General features: G+C 36.4%; 1 protein-coding gene across 8 annotated transcripts; it reads right to left on the bottom strand.

The window, feature by feature from the left end:
- Positions 1-3712: 3712 nt before the first annotated feature.
- Positions 3713-19579, bottom strand: MC2R (melanocortin 2 receptor). 8 transcript variants are annotated; one of them, XM_080578697.1, is made up of 5 exons: positions 16699-19579; positions 15808-15917; positions 11472-11562; positions 9366-9506; positions 4986-5137 (listed from the first exon to the last, which is right to left on the bottom strand). In XM_080578697.1, exons 1-4 carry the CDS (start codon positions 16874-16876, stop codon positions 9412-9414), a joined length of 474 nt encoding a protein of 157 aa, XP_080434823.1. In that variant the 5' UTR covers positions 16877-19579; the 3' UTR covers positions 4986-5137; positions 9366-9411. The 8 variants fall into 8 exon arrangements, with proteins under 8 accessions (XP_080434817.1, XP_080434819.1, XP_080434818.1 ...); XM_080578691.1 differs by having other exon boundaries at positions 3713-5137; positions 15808-19579; XM_080578696.1 differs by lacking the exon at positions 9366-9506.
- Between the last annotated feature and the right edge of the window lie 672 nt (positions 19580-20251).

Genomic DNA, 20251 nt, shown 5'->3' with positions numbered 1-20251 from the left:
GGCAGGGGCCACCACCAAGCAGGGCAGGGGTGTGGGGAGCTGGAGCCTGGCCCTGCTGCAGCATTGCTGGGGCAGCAGCTGATGGCCCTGGGGCTGATGCGAGGTCCCAGGCCTGGGCATGTGGGTCAGGGGCCCTGTGTTTTTGTTCTGGAAACCCTTCTGTACACCAACACTGATAAAAGACTTGTTTGTTTATCTGCGTAAAACACACATCTGACATTACAGCCAAATTGTCAATACAGGTCTCTGCCCAGGCCAGGTTCTCTATCTGCTCCAACCTCAATCAGGGTGTCAGTGGATGTAAAGTTGGCAGTAGAGTAACTCCTCCTATTAGCAAATGGTTTCTGAGTAGCTTTTTTTATTATTATTTTTATTTAGTTTTTATTGAGATGGTTCATATGAGGTTTGGGCAGAACGTTTGAAGGGCTTAAGTTGTAATAAATGATAGTGTGAAGGTGCTGCTGAAGCAATGCAAAGTTGTGTGACAAACCCATCTCATGGTCTTCATATATAAATAGCTATGGAAAGAAATAGATAATTGTTATTACTCACTAGACACGTACTCCAGCTGGTTTAGCCAGAATTACTTGAAAGCTAATAGTCATTAGACTATGGGTGACAGTTCAAAAATGTGATCTTAGTGTTATAGCAGTAATATGAGGGGATTTGCAAGCATAAAAAAGCTACTTTCAAGTGGATATGAAAAGTTTTTTTTTTTTAAATAGTCCTGCTGATTTTTCCAGAATTACATAGTAAGACATCCTCTTTGAATCAGAAGTTCACAATGGCATTGCGTCTTCTGTAAAAGTGACACTTCAAAAAAAGCTGTATCAAAGTGCTATTGAATGATGAACATATAATGTCTTCATAGATGGCTATCTGCTGTAATTACCTTGACAGAATGAAATATGCCTCCTTGGGGAATAAACTGTTTGAATAGGTGTATTGTTTGAAGAGTTTAGTTGAAACTGACTCAAAAAGACTTTTTAAGAAAGCATTAGTTTGAAATGTAGATGTGTAATACTGAAATAGTTATTTCCAAGCCTACAAGGCTAAAACGAATCCAAAAGACCAACTAAGTTAGGAAGGTTATGAACATAATCACAATTCAGTACTATTACAAGCAATATTAGGTCTTGCAATAAATAGATACTTTAAGTTTTTTGTTTGTTTGTTTGTTTGTTTTCCCCTCACCTGTAATTTTAACTGACTGATTGTGAAGTTTCATGCTTGGGATTTTAAAAAAGAGAAGGCTAACATTGGCCTCGTAACTCTTATTATAAACAAATATTATAAATAAGTATTGTTAGCCTCTGATGGTGCTCTGCACTTCAATGCAAACTTCTTTTTCAAGTACTTAAATATTTTTGAAAAAATGAAATAATATTCTGCTAACAAGAGTTCAAGATGCCTATTTTTCTGAAAGTCTTGCCCAGGATCATAATTCAAGAAAGCATGATTTTTCTTACAGTTGTTAAACTATATTTGTCTTGCTCTTTTGTGAACAAAATTAAACTGCTATGCAAGTCTGTCCCTCACTGGCGTACCAACTGCTTCAGTGGAATTAATTCCCCTGGGTGCCTTTATCAGATTTGTTCACTTTGTTCCTGAACATAAAGTTCAGTTCAAAACAAAACAACAGAAACAGAGGAGGAGCTTCTGGTTTTGCAGTAAGTGACCGGGAAAAGTTTTGTTGCCACAGGCATGAGAAGTTCTCTGGGCACTTCTGTATGAAACATCGGTTGTAGTACTACTTATTTGAAGAGACAAGATCTTCCATGCACCAGAGTTGTTCCTTCTAGGCTTAGGTGGGATCCAAGATGTACTTATTTCTCCCAAAGTTAAGGTACAGTTCTGGTTCCCAAATACTTACTTGTAAATTAACACTGGGCAGATGAAGGAAAAATCACATAACCTAAGAAGTGTTCACTGTTATACATTAATATTATCAGAGTTTCAAGAGCATCTTCAGTACAAGACAATGAAGGCTTCACAAAACATGGCTTAAAGAATCTGTTCAAAGACCAACACAGGGAAGTATATAGAGATACCAAGATGTGAAACAGAGAAACTATTTTCTTAGAGACTGCTCAACTGATAAAATGCAAGCCAAATTTACAGCCAATTAGGAAGTAACATATGGAGATTTACTCATATGCTGACATGCAACAAGGACTGATAGACTTAAAAAGGAAAATCTACCTAAGGAACTTTTTTTTTTATTCAGGACTATTTTATGCTTTTTCTGATTCTGCTTCCCCAGAAATGAAATATTTTCAAATGAATACTCCATTTCAACAGAATTAGTGCAAACTGAGAGAGAAAATTCTTATGTGCCTTTTGAATTTTCTTTTTTTTAATTGTATGCTATTTTATTTATTTTTATTATTTTCAGTTCTAACAGTCATTTCTTGCTGTGCAGATATACATTTGTTCTGCTTTTGATGGAAATAAAATAATTTCTTATTAGAATAAAATTTGACTATATTTGAACTTCTTTCTGAACTTGCATTTTATTGACAAATGATTTTCTGTAATAAATATATAGGTTTATTTTATTTATTTATTTATTTTTCATTTTAGTATACCTTATCTCATTTAAGATATTTTCTTTGCTTAGTTCTGGAGAGGCTTTCAGGTATATTGGTTCCTTTCTTACATCTTTATCTGTGATCTTAAGTCTCCCTGAATACTTGTACTTTGGTCCATATTCCATATATCTTGAAATTCCTGTTTTTATTAGTGTATCAGAAGAGTAAATTCTTCTATTTATCTATGAATTCTAATAGATTTTCTCTTTTCCTCTCCTTCCTGTTCAAGCCATGCTTTGGCTTCCTCAGTTTCATGGCTGTCTCTTACTAAATATTCTGTTTCTGGCACAGCTGAATAACTCTATGGAATTAATCTGAGGTTAATTCCTTACCATATGCTCTGGACTGCTTTAGGATATTTTGCTGTGAAAGCTATTCTGCCTTACAGTTTTTCAAGTTTAGTATTGTTTTGGCAAGGACAACTCAAAATTTTCTCACTAGGATTTTGCAAATTACAAACTGTTTTGTAGCATCCTTCCAGATTGGCTAGCTGGTTCCTCATCCAGGTGGCTGACTTCCTTGGAGGTCTTTGAATTGTCTGTCTGGTATTTTACTTTTTGAATTCCTTGTTGTGGCATGTTTAGAAAACTATGGCTTTATCAAAGTTCTTTTACTGTCTGTGAAACCTATTATTTTATTAAAGGAAGCTGGCCTAGGGACTTCTAGTGGGGAGCTGGCATGGCCAGCAATTCTCTTTGCTAGTCCAGACCTGGCCTTGGTGTTTTAAAATTCAAAACCTTTTCAAAATTCTTTCCTACCAGAACGATTTTATGTTGGAAAAAACTCTTCAGTCACTAAGAATAACTTTTAAACCAAAATAAGTTCATGTGGAATCACACTCCAAATTTTTTTTTTTTGACACTTAGAGCATACTAATTGCATGATTTTAAGGAGAATAGATGTTAAAGAACAAAGTAATGAGTTCACTTTGCCAACAAAGTCTATACACATGTCCATATTTTCTGCTTTATCGTAGACTTTTATATAAACGTGAAGTTCAGAAACAAGTATTCATTTATTTGTGATTTAAACAACAGAATTTTAGAGTAGTATACACCTTAAATTGAAATTACTGATACAAAATGAGTTGGCATAAATTAATCTCTTGGGTTACACAATACTTGCAGAAGATTTATATTTGAATTTTTCTGAAATGACAAAAGATAGTTGTTACAGTTATTTTTAGACTGTTGCATGAAAATTATGAGCAGAATTAATCAGTAATATTTCTGGGTGTTTGGTTGGCAAAGACTTATGTGCATACTTAACTCATAGGTATTCTTCAGTAGACCTCTTGAAATCACTGGCAGCATTCTCCAAGCATAATATTACTTTGGGCATCACTTTTAGTATTTTTAACTGTGAATTTGCATTGCACAGTGCTCCAGTGAGTGTGCTTCTGTATTTTTGTTGTTGTTGTTGTTTAGTGTCTACCAGTTCCAGTTATACCTGGCACAGCAGAACATCTTCCTAAATGTACTCCGTAATTCTGGGCTTCGGAATGCAAAAATCATAGGGTCAATGATTGCATTGCACATTATGAGGGTCCCATTCACATGGAATATGGACATGTAGCAGGCACAGTAAGGGTTATGTGGGCAAAACCTTGCTAAGAGGATGTGAAGAACAAAGGGGGCCCAACAGCAAAGGAAGACTCCAAGGAAAATAGTCAGTGTAATGGCTCCTTTCATGTTAGTTCTCTGATGGACTGCACTGGTGGGCAATGAGGCGATCTTTTTAGCATGAGATCGAGCAAGGAGGAACATATGTACATAGAGGCACAGTATAAAAAACATCATTAAAGGAAATAGGATAGTGAAGGGAATAACTGTAGCTGCTTCATAGGAGAAGAGGGCAATGGCAATGCTACTGCCAGCACAGAATGTCCAAATGATTGCCAAGATGATCAAAGCCCTTCGTAGTGTCATGATATTATGGTATCGCAAAGCATAGAAAATAGTGATATATCTGTCTGCTGCAATAGCTAACAAGCTGAAAATTGACCCCAGTAAAGACAGAATGAACATGGAATCCATGGCATCATCCAGCTTTTTCTCAAAGTCCCCACGACGAGTCAGGTACCCCATTTTGCACAAGATAATAAAGATGTTCTCCAGAGTTTTGTACAAGCTACCTAACATGTCTGAAATGGCTAAACTACAAATGAAGAAGTACATGGGCAAGTGCAAATTCTTATTTCTAATGACAGCAATAAGGACAAGCAGATTTTCCAATATGCCAGCAGCAGCAACAGTAAAAAAAACTTCCTCTGGCACCACGACCTGGGTACAGTCAGTGACATTTAAGGAAAAATCACTTATATTTTCAAGGGAAGGAATACTTGTCTGCCCTAGGTGTTTGATTAGATTGGAAGGTCTTTCAGTGCTCATTTCTTCTGTTTGTGGAAAGATTCTGGATTGTTGTTTCTCAGGCTTGGCTTTACTCTGAAGCTGACCTGTCAGTCAGACCATCCTTCTTTTGATGAAGGCTTTCTCCTTCAACTGGAGCAATTTGAAGAGTTAACTGAAATATTTTTTTTATTTCTCCTACAATAAAACACATAGAAGCATAAATATCAAGAAGAAAATTGCCATGTCGAAAAAAAGCATTTGAAATGTCAGCTATTGCAGTGGAATGAACATATATCATCATCTGAGCGAGGCAAAGTTGATTTGGATAAAATGAGTGGCTCCAAGCTTTGCAGTGCCTTGGGGGAAAACAAAGTGTAAATTCTCTGTTAGCTTCAAATAAGTTTTAAAAAATATAGTATAGTGTAGTTTTCTTTACTAACGAACATCCCATGTTTACTGAAACTGATTTCACAGACTTCAAGAATTTGGCAGTCTTTACTGGCCAGCTGTTTGTTTTGAGAAAGTCTGGCATTTCTCACAAGATTTGCAGTATTATTAGATACGAATGAGACTAATGCCAAGATAAGCTGTTGTCCAGAGCATTAACATATTTACCACCACACTGCTGATAGTGAAACAAAATGCCCTTAATTTAGATGTGAACATTTGTAAATATTGATTTTTTTTCAGAAGCATGTTAGATAGCAGTGAGAAGCTGCCTTTTCCTGCAAATTGAAATATTCCTTGGATTTGAACGTATTTAAAGCAAAATCTTTTCTTGGCTGTATTTACAACTATCTAAAAGACCAAATGTTTTATTGAGATGACTTTTTTTTTTTTCTCTATAGTGATCCTGATCTAACTTATGTGAAAGCCTATGGGAATCTTTCCAAAAGATGAGGCTTTTTAAGCTATTCATTAAGTTGTAAATGCATACGATATTAATTTGGCTCAGATATTACCCATAGACAAAAAAACTTTTCTTGTAATTTTTATTTATGAAGCCATTTGTGAAACACAGATACAGTTTGGACATTCGGAGTGTCTCCCTTTTTAAGACCTGGTATATTCTCCCTCCTTTAAGTATTTGGCACTTTCATAACTATAAGTCTTGAAATGCATTTGGACATCTATTCACAGTCAGGGTTGCTAAATGCCATGATGTCCTTTATTACTCTTTCAAAGGATGAAGTCAAAAGTTTTAACTACTTTGTATGCAACGTTCTCTTTAAGTGTTGGTGCCTATCTGTAAATGGCACAGCTGAACTGCTGCTTGAATGTGATCAGCTCTAATACAGATGACTGTGTTTAGCCACATTTTAAGGGAAAACAGGCTTGTGACCTGGGTTTGCTAATATCATCTGCTGAGATTGCCAGCAAGGCCGCTTCACATGTGGTGAAGAGTGCTGAGACCTGGACCACCAGAAAATACGAACTCAATTGAAGGAAACTATTAGCTCTCTTAAAAGAAAGCATTCAAGTGAATGCCCATACTTATTTGAAAACAAAAGCTCTGTAGTGGAATACATTAAGTGCGTTTTACTGAAGCACATGTGGACATTTCCACAGACAATTAGGTCAATATCTGTCATCATGTGCAAGAGACGCAGCAATGTCTTTGTATTGGTATGATTTTCCTATTCTCACCTACAGCTACTGTCCTAGTTAAGTTTTATGTTTTCTAATCTAGAAATTTGTTTAACAACTTAGTTTTCACTCTTAATAGAAAGTCAACATGGACACTTCAAACACAGTTTCATTTCAATGGGATTTGAACAGGAAAGTCAGTTGGCAAAAATGCTTTTGTTACGCCCATATTCTCACGGAACACTTTTTCAGTAATGCTACTTTACTGGTACATTATATTGCTGAAATTACCTGCCTGATAATCATTATGGCTCCTTCACTGAAACCTTAAGACATTATGAATGGCATGATATATTATATTTGCTGCTTTTTACAAATAGAAAAATTGTTAATTTTACAATAACTCGATGTTGAGCGTAGCAGTTGGTTAGAGAAGAGATCTTGTAAAGGCTTGTGGGCAGTTACACCAAACTGAATGATTACATTACAAACAACTGAATGTTGTTTTCAGGCAATTAACAGAAGGCCAGGAAAAGACATTCCTCTTTTAGAGATTCTCATGCCAGCATGCATACGTGGCTATTGCAGACTATTTTATTAGGACTCCATGAAGGATGTTACCAATTATCTCCTTGTCTGATGCTTCAGTGCAGTAAATAGTCACACTGTTTCTGTCTGAGACTTCCCAGACAGAAATATCAATGTATATACAGTGTTGTACATGAATAGTAAATCCAGTGCTTGATCTACACAATGCATATTTTGATCATACCTCTGTAGTAAGTCGCATATTTATGGGATTCATTTGCCGCTACAAATCTACCAGACAGTGTGTGAAGTAGTTTAACACTTCTGAGCAGCATGGGATAGACAGAGTACATACAGGATGTAAAGCTGTTGTAAACATGATTGGTAACCTCAGCGTGTCCTAAAAGCTGACAAAAAAGGAAGACGCAGGAATATCTTGGTGCTTGGATGTGTATTTCTACAGGCAGCTGAAATTAGAGCCATGGTCATTTCACACCAAACTACGAATGGTCATCAGGTGAAAATAGTTCACCTTCCTGTGTTGGTTGCACTACCAGAGACTGCTTGGATGCAACAGACTTCCTCTCCACTGTCAATGCCTTGTCAGTTTGCCACATCATTGTATTGTCCAGAGAGAGGATTCATTTCATTCACCATCATCAGTCTCTGGTAGAGCTCAGGTTTATCTTTTGCAGGTATCTGCAGAATCAACCTTTCACAGCTAGTGCTTATATGTCAGAATTGTTAAAAATAGGACACAGCAATTTAAGAATAAAAGAGTGCTATACTTATACGATAATCTTTTTCCCCCATCAGTGGCTGAACTATGTGGATTTTCCCTTTCTTGAGGTCATTCACAATCTAATAATAATTTTCCCTGACTGTAGCAAAAGCATTAAAGAATAAAAAGCGATAAATATAAAAAAGGCCCTTTAAGTTTGAAACACATTTGCAAATTGAATGATAAGTATCACAAAACCAACAAAAACCTCAGGCCTTTTCTTCACATGCTTAAATTGGGTCCTGGAGGGAGAATTCAACAGCTCAGTCATATTGGATAGTCAGAAACATTTTTTATCTAGAAAGTAGCTGTCTTCTGAGCTAGGCTAATGGTCAGTGAGCCGGCAACAATAGTGAAGTTACTAAGATTTATACATCTATAATATTACCAGCAATTTTTATTTAGTTTGTAGTTACCTAAAGCAACATGAAGCAGGGAACTGAAGGACTAGAAGCCAGGACTGGAAAATATTCTGACAGTATTGTAGAAACATAGGAAACAAATAGTTTGGATTACCTGTCAATTATATTCATTCACTGTGATTATGGCTTAGCTCTTTACAACACTCTGACACTTGCAAAGCATGCTTGCACTGTATATATTGCACAGCTAGGAGCCAGCGCCAGTACTTCAACTTATGACAATGCTGAGAAAGCCTCAGTGGATGTTGGGCAGTCTCAGCACTGTACAGGATTAGCCTTGGGCACAATGCATAATTCTTTCCTGTTTGCCCAGTGCCTATCGATAACAAAAATTCAATTTTCTGTGCAGTAGAAATACATTGACTTAGCACCTGAAAGGTCTGGAAGTAACCAGGTCTGCAGTTGATTTTGATTTTGTTTTCATTGTATAAACAGTTATTCATTGAATAAATAAATAAAGCACTTCCTTCAAAGCATTTACTTCAATCTCAACATGTTAAGTAAACTGGTCTGGTCAGCAGTAATAACAATAAGCATAATTTCAGCTGTGAACCATAATGAGAAGATATTGCATACTTTAAATACTATATCATTTCACAGGTTTCTTTGCTCTCTATTCGTTACTAGAAAACCATAGCTCTCCTTATTGGAGAGACCCCATCTGTATTTGCTCTCTAAACAGATGGTGGCAACTGAAAATTGAAAGGGTATTGAGTATTCTCCAGCTTTTGAACTCCACAATGCAGCTTAGATAACTGGCCAATTATGTAGATGCAATGATTCGTTTCTAGAACCATGAAATGTATTAATTCCCCATGTTTCTGTGTTGACTTTTTTTTTTTTTTCTTAAGTCGTTTATTAGGAATGTAGAAGAACAAGTGTGGTGTGTTTCAGACACAGTACATAAAGTATACCTCACAATTCATTCAGTATTTACAGAGATACCTGTTTTTTTTTTTTTCTCACTTAAAATAATATGGTCTTTTCTCAATGAAAAAAAAATAAAAATAAGGTGTTAACAACTGTCTACTGATGTCTTTATCTCAAGCATTTCATACTGAAAGCTGTCTGGTGTTTAAACTCTCATTGGCTTAAGTAAAAGTACCTTGGGCATCAGGGCACCTGGAAATCTGTTCAGCATGGTTCTCCTTCTAGAACTTGGTCATAGTGGAACATGAATCCCTTGTGGAGGTGGTTGGACAAGGAGTGTGTGGCTGGTTACGCTGCCTGGTGTTGCTTTCTTTTTCTGAAAATGACAGCACAAGTCATGTGCTTGTCCATGGATGGGAGCCATATACGTTTTCAGTGACTTCAATTCAAGCCATTACAAATTTATATCAAAATACTTTTGAAAAAAATCTATGGATATCTACCTTTTTGCTTGTTTCCAGCTTTTTCATATGTACAATGCATTAAAGATGGTAACATGCCACTTAAAAACATTGATGTGGAGATGTAGTATTTAAAGCAAATGAAAGAACAACTTGTTTGTTTGTTTGCTTTGTTTCATTCATTAGGTAAGCAATGGCTTTCATGGTGATGAAGGGGACTGTGCCTAATATCAGAAGGCAAGCCACGAGGACAAGCTGTTCCCTACACTTTCTAATGGGTATTTCCTTTTGTCTGCCAGGTGTGCTTAGCCCTGAACAGGACGTAAGTGAAAAAGAACAGCACACAGAGTCCGACTCTGTCATTCCTTTTGCAACAAGGAACATCGCATCGTTCTTTACAAATGTTTAAAGTTAACTGTGCCAGAGAAATTATGCTACGATGCTTGCTGATTCCTAAAGGCTCTGCTCTATTTGGGCCAGATGATCTTGGAGGTCTTTTCCAACCTTAATGATTCTATGATTAAATGGTCTAATAGCTTTTCTGGCCATAGTTGAAGAAAGGGTTGCTGGCTGCTTCAAAGCATTTAAAGTATTTTACTGACTTCTAGGTGACCATGATTAAAGTATCTCAGCATAGCCTGCATAAAAGAAAAAACAAAAACAAACAAACAAACAAACAAACAAAACACAAAAATCAACCCTATGTCTGCTTGATGAAACAGCAGTAGATCATATGTAAACATTCTCAGCTACAATTTCTATTATTTTTAAACTCTTGAAAGAAATAGTTTCCTCACATGGCCTGGGTTTTAGTATTTATTGGACAGGCCCAAGGTGTGCAGGAAACATCTGAGAAACTGCTGATTAACTTTAATGGCAGCACAGTTCTTCCTGTGAGTGCCTGGCCTACATGAGCTTCCAAACCTACAGAGAATATGTGATGCGTTGGTGCTACGGTGCAGCAGCAGAGGCAAACTTTTCTCTCCCAGATGTCACACGTAAGGAGCACTGTAAACAAGAAGCTTGTGGGTGGCTTCACAGTTTTGTTATTAATAATGGATAAATATTGTTCTTTTTGAACTGAGCTGTGAAGCAAAACACGGAGCATCCTTTCTTTTCTGTATGGAGAAGAGATGACTGGTGACGTTGAGTGGTTATGGTTTCACAGCAAGCCCTGAGCCACCATAGCAGCTTGCTGTGATGAAAGGCCGAGTTCCACCTCTCCCTTCCCACCTCCCCATTTCTCTGCTCCTGCCTGTCACTTCTGTCATCTCCCTCGAGCCTAGACAAACCTTTTCTTCTCTAAATAACAATAGCATTTCTTGGTGTGTATACATGTGTATTACCATGTGTAGGAGGTGGAGCAGTAGGAGGAGTGTGGTGCTCAGTGACAATACTCAGGTGACCTAACCCACTCTGAACTCTTTTTTGCAGTTACCAGTCCCAACATAAACATAAACATAACCAGTCCCTTGCTGTCTGCATCTAGCTCAGGCATCCCTAGCAGCATAACAGGTTTTGCGCAGGCTGCAGCATGAATAGTTCCTTGGTTTTGAAGCTCAGATGCCAGAGTTTCTCCTCTGCTAGGGCCTGATAAACCAGATCCTTCCTTTAAGGAAATTATTCAACGCCCTACGGGCCCTTCCTTTGGGAATCCTATGGAAAGTCTTGGTATTTCCCAGCAGTAACGGGGAGAGTAGAAAAGTGTGTGTTTGATAACTTTCTTTTACACAAAACTAATAAATATCTGCATTTTAAAAGACATTTTATGTTACAAGATTTGTTCAGCAAACACTGGACAAAACAGAAGTTATGATTGCGAAAGAGTGACAGCATCAATTTCCATCCTGTTCTGAATGTGAGCAGACTTAGTTGCTTACCTTTAGGTCTGACAGGAAGAACTCTCTCTGACGAAGGTAGAAAAATAATTTTCCCCTGCTTGCTGCTGCAGGCACATACAAGAACAAAGTCCTGTGTGTTCAGAGAGTAAGACAAACGGACTGTGTGCTTATGTTTCATCTTGCAGCTGCTAAAATCTCAATCTTCTTATTGAAATATATGTCTCTTATGAAAAATTTATTTTATACAGAATATATTAATTGAGATATTGATATAAGCACAGTCTTTTTTCTTCTAAGGCTTTTTTTTTTTCCAAATTACATTCTAGGTAAAACAATATTAAATAAGGACACAAGAAAACTACAGTGAAAAATTAAGATAAGATGATACCTGGTGTTTCATCTTATCATCAGCTGAAATTTTATGAACAAGTCCAATCAACAACCACAGGCTGTTAGATCATTTATTCTTTTGCTTTGATCTCCCTCTAGTGTTCAACAAAATAGATATTAATGGCTGATTACAGCTAGTCTTGCTTTCTCATGTGTTCCCAGGACACTATATGCAGCCTAACTTCATTTTCATGAACTGGCATCAGACCTAGATAAATGTTTGTTATGTGTCTTGGAGATTTACTGCATCAGAATAAGGAGTATGTTCCATATGATTTCAATGTCAAGTACTTTCATAGAAACAACTTCACACTGATAAACATAAGAGACAACAATGATACAATAAAAAGGAAATGTACACACATACAAACTAAATACAGAAAAAATGTTGTACCTAAAGTCACATGTATGCTAACTGGACTAATTACTAGCAAAATGTTTCTTATACAGTTATAACTGGGGCTTGCTTATAAGCAGAATTTCTAGAGTGAAATTAGGCTGCAAATCACTCTCGTTGGAATTTTAAATGTCAGATATGTACGTATATGCTGAACAGAATTCTATATAATTTGTATTTTCCTGACTTTCAAAACTGTACAAAGGAATTTTCTGACTGGATCGGAAACTGGACAGACTGAAGGCCTTGCAAAGAATACAGATGAAGTAAATCTAAAAGACATGTTTAATTCTTACTGATACATCTTTTCCTTTTCCCCATATGATCAGCTTTAAAATAATACAGCTATATGTTTTTTTTTTCTGAATAAAGAGAAATGTCACTTCAGGCAACACAGATTTCCCCATTCATATTTAATCTTTTAGGTATATACGATATGCCACAACTTTGCTGTCAACAACAACAAATGCATCTAGGCTATTCAAACACTGTATTGGCCAGGACTATTTCTCTCCATACAATGCATGCAGCCTCATTCAAAACATTATGCAAGCCCTGGGTATTTCAGCAAAAATGCTGTAAACAAGAAAAATAAAAATGCTTAAAAAAAGATGGACTGAGATCTCAATATGTTTAAAATATTTGCAGTAGCAGAGAGAAAAAAGGAATTATTTAATATATTTATGAGGGAAATGAGAAAGACCATTAAAATGACAGTGGGAAAAGTAGATTAAAGCTGAAAAGTCAGGAAATGTTTCCTAATTGATTAACTCCTTTAGGCACTGTAATTTTTCACATACAATTGCTGAGACTGTAAGCAATGCTATTATCTCAAATATCTAGAATTAAAAAAATATATATAAAATGTTGGTGGTTATATAAAAATATTTTCTTTGCCATGAGGCATAAATGCAGAATGCCCACAAAGTCATTAGTTGAAATAACCTTCCTCCTATCAAGTGTATGGGCCATTTATTGAGAATGAGTAAACAAATGAGAGAAAAAATAAAACTTGTACAAAATCAAGGTTGTAAATGCTTGAATACATTAGTGACTGTTGTTTTGTTTCCTTGTCCAGTACTTGCACTTCGGAGGGGCCTTCCCATCAGGACACACAACATGCTGTGCTGGGAGAGGAACATGTACAAGTCATTTAATACACAGCTAGAAGAGAAGTGAATGAAATTCAGTGAAGGTTTCTCCATCTGTGCAGCTGGACAGTAGACGTGATCATGAGAGTTTATTTTTTGGAAACACATGGAGTCCTACTCTCCATGAATCCTTTTTAAAATTGTTAATTTAAAAATTGTTTTATTTTTTTTGTTTTCTTTAAAAGAAAGAAAAAAATACGTCTATCATAATTTGTAGCAACATAATCTACCTATGGAAAAAACAAAAACGAAAAAACCTTGATGCTTCTGGTGCAGGTAATTGCTTTGGAAATGATGTACTTGTACCATTGGATCACATCCTTCACTCTAGTACATCAGTCTCAATCCACTGGAGTGACATGGTGACAAGTTACAATGATCTACACCAACCGAATGTTTCTTTATTAAGATTGTAGTAGGCTGATTCATGTTTCTCTCTGAAGCATTAGTTACTGTGCTTCAGACGTTACCAACTGCTTTTATTAGACTATTCTTTCTTATTTACTTCTTGAATAAATGAATTTTAAGCCTATGTATAACTGTAACTTTCTACAAGGAATGAAAAATAATAGTGAATTTAAATGCAGGACAAATAGTTCTCTGGGATCATTGTAAAGATCAATCAAGAGGCCTTCAAGTGACATTTCTGAGGCCATTGCTCTGTTCTTACTCTTTCCAGTAAATCATTAAGTTTGTCAGTAATAGTGTCATCACAGAGATGTTGTTATCAACAAGTGTGAAGGAAATCTCCTGTACAACGAAGCATTAACCATTTCTTGAAAGAGAAGTTCTGTGTTTCTGCTCTACAGAGAGCTGCTCTCCAAGGTGTTTTTTAGGAGCCATCCATCTTTTTTCTCTGTCTGTGAATGCTCCAGTAGTTGCAAATAAAACAATGATTAAAATAGATGGAACTACAGAAAAATATTTTGTATTTTTAAATGACAGAATACAAGAGTGTGAATTTACACTGCATTCACTCCTGTTTAAGCACACTATCTTGTAAACCCATGTATGTCTTATTGAGAGAAAATGCACAAAAGAAACAAGAGCTTCTTTCCTGGGAGCTACTTAAAAATACTGTTGTGCTTTTTATCTTGCCACAGAACTAATATACTTACATCTCTTTGTGCTAAAAAGTAAAAATAATGAAAAGACAGTGATTAAAAATGAATTCAACAGGTGATTACTTTCTCTGGGAAACCTGTATGATGGGTGCAGGGTGCAGAAAATATCTCTTTGAGATGCTGCTTTTAAGAGCTGTCTTCATGCTTGTCTCTTTGGGAGGGAGAAGTAATGGATAAGAAAACAAATATGGGGAGAGTCAACTCCCAGTTCTGCAAGCCCACAAAAATCTGATTGTTTTGGAGCAGTGGCCACATGAAGCTTCAGTCTGATTGTGTGTTGGCATCCACTGTTGATGGCTACTTCTGCCCATAGGAGAAGTTGCAAAGTCTCATTGAAAAAGGAGTGCTGTTATCTGAAACCACTTCTGGAAAGGTGTGAGAAGTTCAGAAATATGTCCCTGATTAGGTCATTCTTGCTTGTCTTTTCCATGCATTAGGATCTGGAGCTCCATGGGAATGGTGCTGTGGTAAACAAGTATTTCCATTTCTGCACAGGTATCACAGAACTAAGTGTATATAAGTGTGTATGTGTGGTGTCATTTGGCTTCTGCTTATAGTCTAAAAAAAAAATTAACAAGGATAGCAGAAGAATAACTGTTAACTCAGATATCTGCAATAATGTGTGTTAAATATTTACTCTGCCCAGGTTTTCCTTCAAAGCTCCTTATGCTATGCTCTGCCTTCCTCAGCTGCGTGCTGCAGACTAACACAGGGTTAAGTATCTAAGAGTTTTGGCAGTCAGAGTGCACTGAAGTTCAGTCTTCTGTCAGTTATAGTGCTGAAAATCTGTAATAATATCAGGTAGATTGTTGGAATTGCTCAATATCTGCACGAGACTAAGTGAAAACAGAATTTGGTCTTGCTGCAGCAGAGTGAATGTTGGAAAGCAGTAACTGGCAGGAGTAGCACTCCTTGTGTTATTTCCAGTCCAGATCCAAGAAGACTCATTGATGACCAGTTAGAAAGAGATGTGTGACTTCTGGTTGATGCAGTGAAAAAAATGAGTTGAATTGGGGAAAAGCAGTATCCAAAAGATAAGAAACATGCCAATGGAAGCTTTCCTACTGTATAGCTTAACCTCAAGTTGTAAAGAGGAAAATCTTACTCAAGCTTCACAAAAGAGAAAAAAAAAAAAAAGAAAACCACTTCTGAAATTTTATGTTAGAGAATAATATTGCAAAATGAATGATGTTAGGGATCATTACAAATATGGAACTTCATTAAATGAATAATATCGCATCTTTCATTACTTTATCCAAGCAGGCTTCCTGAGTTTTAGATAGATTTAGTAGATTTAGTAAGCTCCCACTTACCTGCTTGTGAAACAACTTGAGAGCCAGTGTGCTGGTAATGCTGGGAGCAAGATTACTTATAAAGGAAATGAAGCCAACATAGTATTTGCGTAAAGGAAAGCCTGGAACATCTAAATCAAAGCGAAAGACAGTTATCTCATTGGCATAACCTTGAATTAGGGTCATTTAAAAATAAATCATCCACTTTCTCAGAGAATTTTTATACAAAAAAAAAAAAATCAAGAAGATTGTCACTGTGTTTGCTTTTCAGTCTAAGACCTCTACCAAAGACATGACTGGTAGCACAGATGACAAGTTAACAAGGTAGAGAAAGTGTTGCTTGAAAGCACCCACATCCAGCTGTGCCAGACTGGACAAAATTAAGAGATCATGACAGAGAACTGTAACTGAGGTCATAAAGGTAAAAAAAAAAAGTACTGAGCTTTAACAATATTTCCTAAAGAGGTGGCAGTCCCTGCTACTGAAACAAACTGGTTGTGGGGAGATTAACATAAGTAAGTTACTATTCCATTTTTTCCTTAGGGAAAGACTTCATATTTGGATCTATTAAATAGAGATTGGAGATAGCAATGCCCAAAAGCAGAATCACATTCTTAACAGTATAAACAAAAATTTGATTGCTGCCAGGGAAGTGAACAAAAGCTCAAAGCTTATAGAAAAGGTAAATTCATTCTTAGGAACAGAGGTTTTCATTCACCTCTGTGCAGGACTGGTGAAAATTCAACCTGTCTGTAATTGGCAGTCTGACAGCTTCAGTGAGAGTCATGTGGGTCCCTAGCACATAAAAATTGGAGGTGAAAAACTTTAGCATCACATCCAAGGGGAGGGAACATGAAGAAAAACAAACCAAACCAAACGAAACCAAAAACTTTAACAAATAGAATACATCACCGTACTCCAGCATCTTCCATTTTTCCAAGGAGGAAGAAAGAAAAACCTCACTCCCATTTTCCACCCTCAATGGCACACAGTTTTCATCTTTGCTTTTTATATTCCATTTCTTTAGAACATTTAGACCTATTGAGTGCAATTGTGATACATGAAGAAAATTATTAGTGAAAGTGTGCATGGCATGGAAGAATAAGACACAGTCAACACAACTGTGTAACAGGAGTACAGAATATTTTCTTTGATTTCTTTTCCCCTGCTCTGCCTATCATTTGAATAGCTTCCTCCAAACACACCTGTGCTGTTTGCTCCTGAGAACCAGCTTCAAAAACATTCATTCTGTATCATGTCAGGTGGCCCACATTCAGGTTCTTTGCACTATTTGCACCTGAAGACACTTGTTAGTGCCTTGGAAGTTAGCTGTGGAAAGTCTTCACTTCTTCTTGTGCTGTGAATTTCTTTCCTAGACTAAAAGTTCAATATGCAATCTAGCAGTGTATTGTATGCACAAAAATGTTGACAACATAAAGTGTAGTAAACAACTAATAAAAAAAAAGTCTGTAAATTTGTGCTTACATTTTATTTCAGCTGCAGAGAAAAGATACACACTGGAGGCACAGAGCCTCTTCACTCAGCCCTATGCAACAAGTTAGTTTGGATCGTGTCCACTTTGAAAGTGAAGAGTCAGAATTCATAATAATTATGTTTATGGCCATGTACAATACAGAAATTCAATTTTTACTTTAAGTCTAGAAAGTCAGAAGGTACTTGCTGTCAACAAAGACAGCTCTACATTGATTTAATTGTATTCTGGAGTTTTACCAGGTTATTAAAAAGAATTGGGAACATGCTACAACCTATGATTGTGTTATTATTGTAAAGCTTTTTAGAAGAGCAGAAGGCTCTCAGAGAAGTCTTCTTCAGATTACATTATGCTAACACTGTAGTATGCCTCTACTAATATTTCATATATCTGTGTTCAGATGTAATGAGAATGGTATTCCTACCAGCCCAACAGAGCTGGGGTCATGGGTGTGCGAGAGACAACATTGTGCCTTTGGTTCCAGCTGCAGCTAATAATATTTTCAGCCTCCGGGAGGCACATCGAGTACAAAGCTGCAGCAGTAAAGAGATTAATCTGGATTTACTGTACTTTTAACCTGTCTGTATAGGCTCTCTGCTGCTCAGCAGAAATGTATGATGTTATGGTTAAATTTACAGTGAATGTTTCTACAAGCACTAATGATAATAGTAAGGTTTGTATTCAGAGATTGATTCTGGAGGGTACTGTGAGCATTTAGGGAGGGGATCAGATCCACAGAGGCTCCGAGTTGAGAAATAAATTGAAATACTCCTTAAAAAAACATCTACCTTAACACAATACACTATGATTTTAGGAAGATCAATTTTTCTAATGTTAATTCTGTTTTGTTTTGTGTTGGGAAAGTGTGTAAAAAGTAAAGAACATATCAGAGAGGGGTTAAGAGTTTTTCAATGTTTTTTCCTATAAAATATTATTATGTAAAACAAATGTACTATGATGAATTACAATAAAAACAGCTAGAATTTCAGGTAATAAAAAATGAATCTGTGTTATCACGCTCCATAAAATATATTATTTCTATCTATTGAGCTATGAAATCAGACAGTTCTAGTTTGAAGGCTGACAATGCAAAGTAATTAAAGACATCATCACCTGAAAATCATCTCACAATGATTTCATCAGTTCCGCACTTACAAAACTATAGCCAATTTAATACTCATAATGTGTTTGTTTTCATCCCACTGTGTTTTAATTCTGGAGAGCACACAAGGAAACAGAATGTTTTCACATGTGAAGAGACAAAGAGATACAGAAATTGTAGCAATTAATAGCTCTGTCAATAAACTGAGCTTTCAAGGAGAAGACATCATCAGTGATGCTGACCGGAAGAGGAGTACATGAAAACTGGGACCTCAGATGTGCAAAGAAATGCACAAATGCTATTTCCACAGTCTACACAATTTTTCCATCCAGTAGAAAGGCAACAGATCAACTACGGCATTCTACAACATTCTCAGCATGCCATGCAAAATGTCTTATCACTTGGAGCTTTGGAGGAAAGGAAACTATTAAGTTACTCCATCATCAGAAAAAAAAATAATCTTTTTGAGGACAGATTGCTAGAGAAGACATTAGCAGGAAAACAGATTTTTCTTAAGCAGAAGACAGCTTAATTGTCATTGGCTTGTAAATCAAGGATATGTGAATATTTGCATTTTTATTGTTGATAATCTAATATTTGCAAAAAGATGTTACTTGTTCTTTTTTTTCCGTGACTTGGCAAATATTTTTTTACATTTTTACATTTAAAACATTAAGTTTTAGGGAATTTCTGGAGGCACGCTGGTAGTGAATTTATCCCTGAGGCAGTGCCATATGGTCAAACAAATCTTCAACAGGAAAGATTTCAGCCAATTTTTTTCAGATGTTAGCATGTTTTATTTTGTTTATTTATAACAGGTGGTATTAAAATGCCAGTAGGGATTTTTTGGATGAATTTGGGTTAGAAAAAGAAGCCTGAGGTGCAGTACTGGTGTACTTCTGCCTCCAGCCATCACCTCTTGCTTGGTTCACAGCACCTCACAGCTGAACACTCTGGGAAGCTTGATTTGTCATTAATCATAAATACATGCAGCAATATCAAATATGGTGGTGTTATTTTCTTGCACTAAGTAGCTGTACTTAGTGTACTGGAGTGAGAGTAAAAGAAGGAGGAGACCTCCTAGCTTGTGTGCCCTTGCTTGATGAGGCATGGGAGAGGGCAAAGTTGGGAACCAGGAGCCTGAAGGTGAGGGAACAACACCATCTCCATGGTGGAAAGAGTAATAAAAGAAGGTGAGAGGAGGTAAGGGTGGATATGTGATCGTGCTCTCCTTCAGACTGAAAATGAGACCTAGTTTCCTGATCCTCTTACCTCCCTCTGAGGTAAAGAGCAGTCCACTCCTGGGGTCAGCCTGCATTTAGAGTGGCAGCTAATTTTGTCAGCTCAAATGTCACAAGAGTGCACTGTGGATCTAAGTGTCTAAAAAGGGATTTTCATTTCAAATGCCTCCTGTGTGTATTAATGCAAATTCATGCAATATAACTTTTCTTTTTGTTTTTCTTTTTTTTTTGTCCATTTCAATGTTTCTAAAAGGAATTTTGTATAACATTTTGTTAAAACTGACAATGACATAATTATGGACTGCATTAGACTCAGCACACATAGGGGTTAATTACAGATGCGTGGTCTATTTTACTGTTAACATATACCAATTTTTTAAATACTTGAATTTTTTATATTTGTGTTATATTGTAGTAAATGTTTTATGTATAATATTGCTTATGTATAATATTTCATGTGAAAGATTAGAACAGCTTTAAAATGTAAAGCTGGCATTGCTTCTGCATTGAAAGACAGTTTTCACACAGATAGTGGAATGGTCAGACACCACTCCTCAAATACTGGTATGCAAGATGAATGAAGTATTTTCTGTGGATGTTCAGTACATTCAATCAATAGTATGCCAGGAG

The sequence above is a fragment of the Anser brachyrhynchus genome, assembly GCF_964034855.1.
Source record: "Anser brachyrhynchus genome assembly, chromosome: 2".
In the NCBI taxonomy this organism is placed as follows: domain Eukaryota; kingdom Metazoa; phylum Chordata; class Aves; order Anseriformes; family Anatidae; genus Anser; species Anser brachyrhynchus.
The sequence above is the reverse complement of the archived record's forward strand: the minus strand, read 5'-3'. Positions and strand labels throughout refer to the sequence as shown.

Bases quoted from the DNA above. Each gene is read 5' to 3' on its own strand.
- MC2R (XM_080578691.1), bottom strand. From the start codon at position 4,981: ATGAGCACTGAAAGACCTTCCAATCTAATCAAACACCTAGGGCAGACA.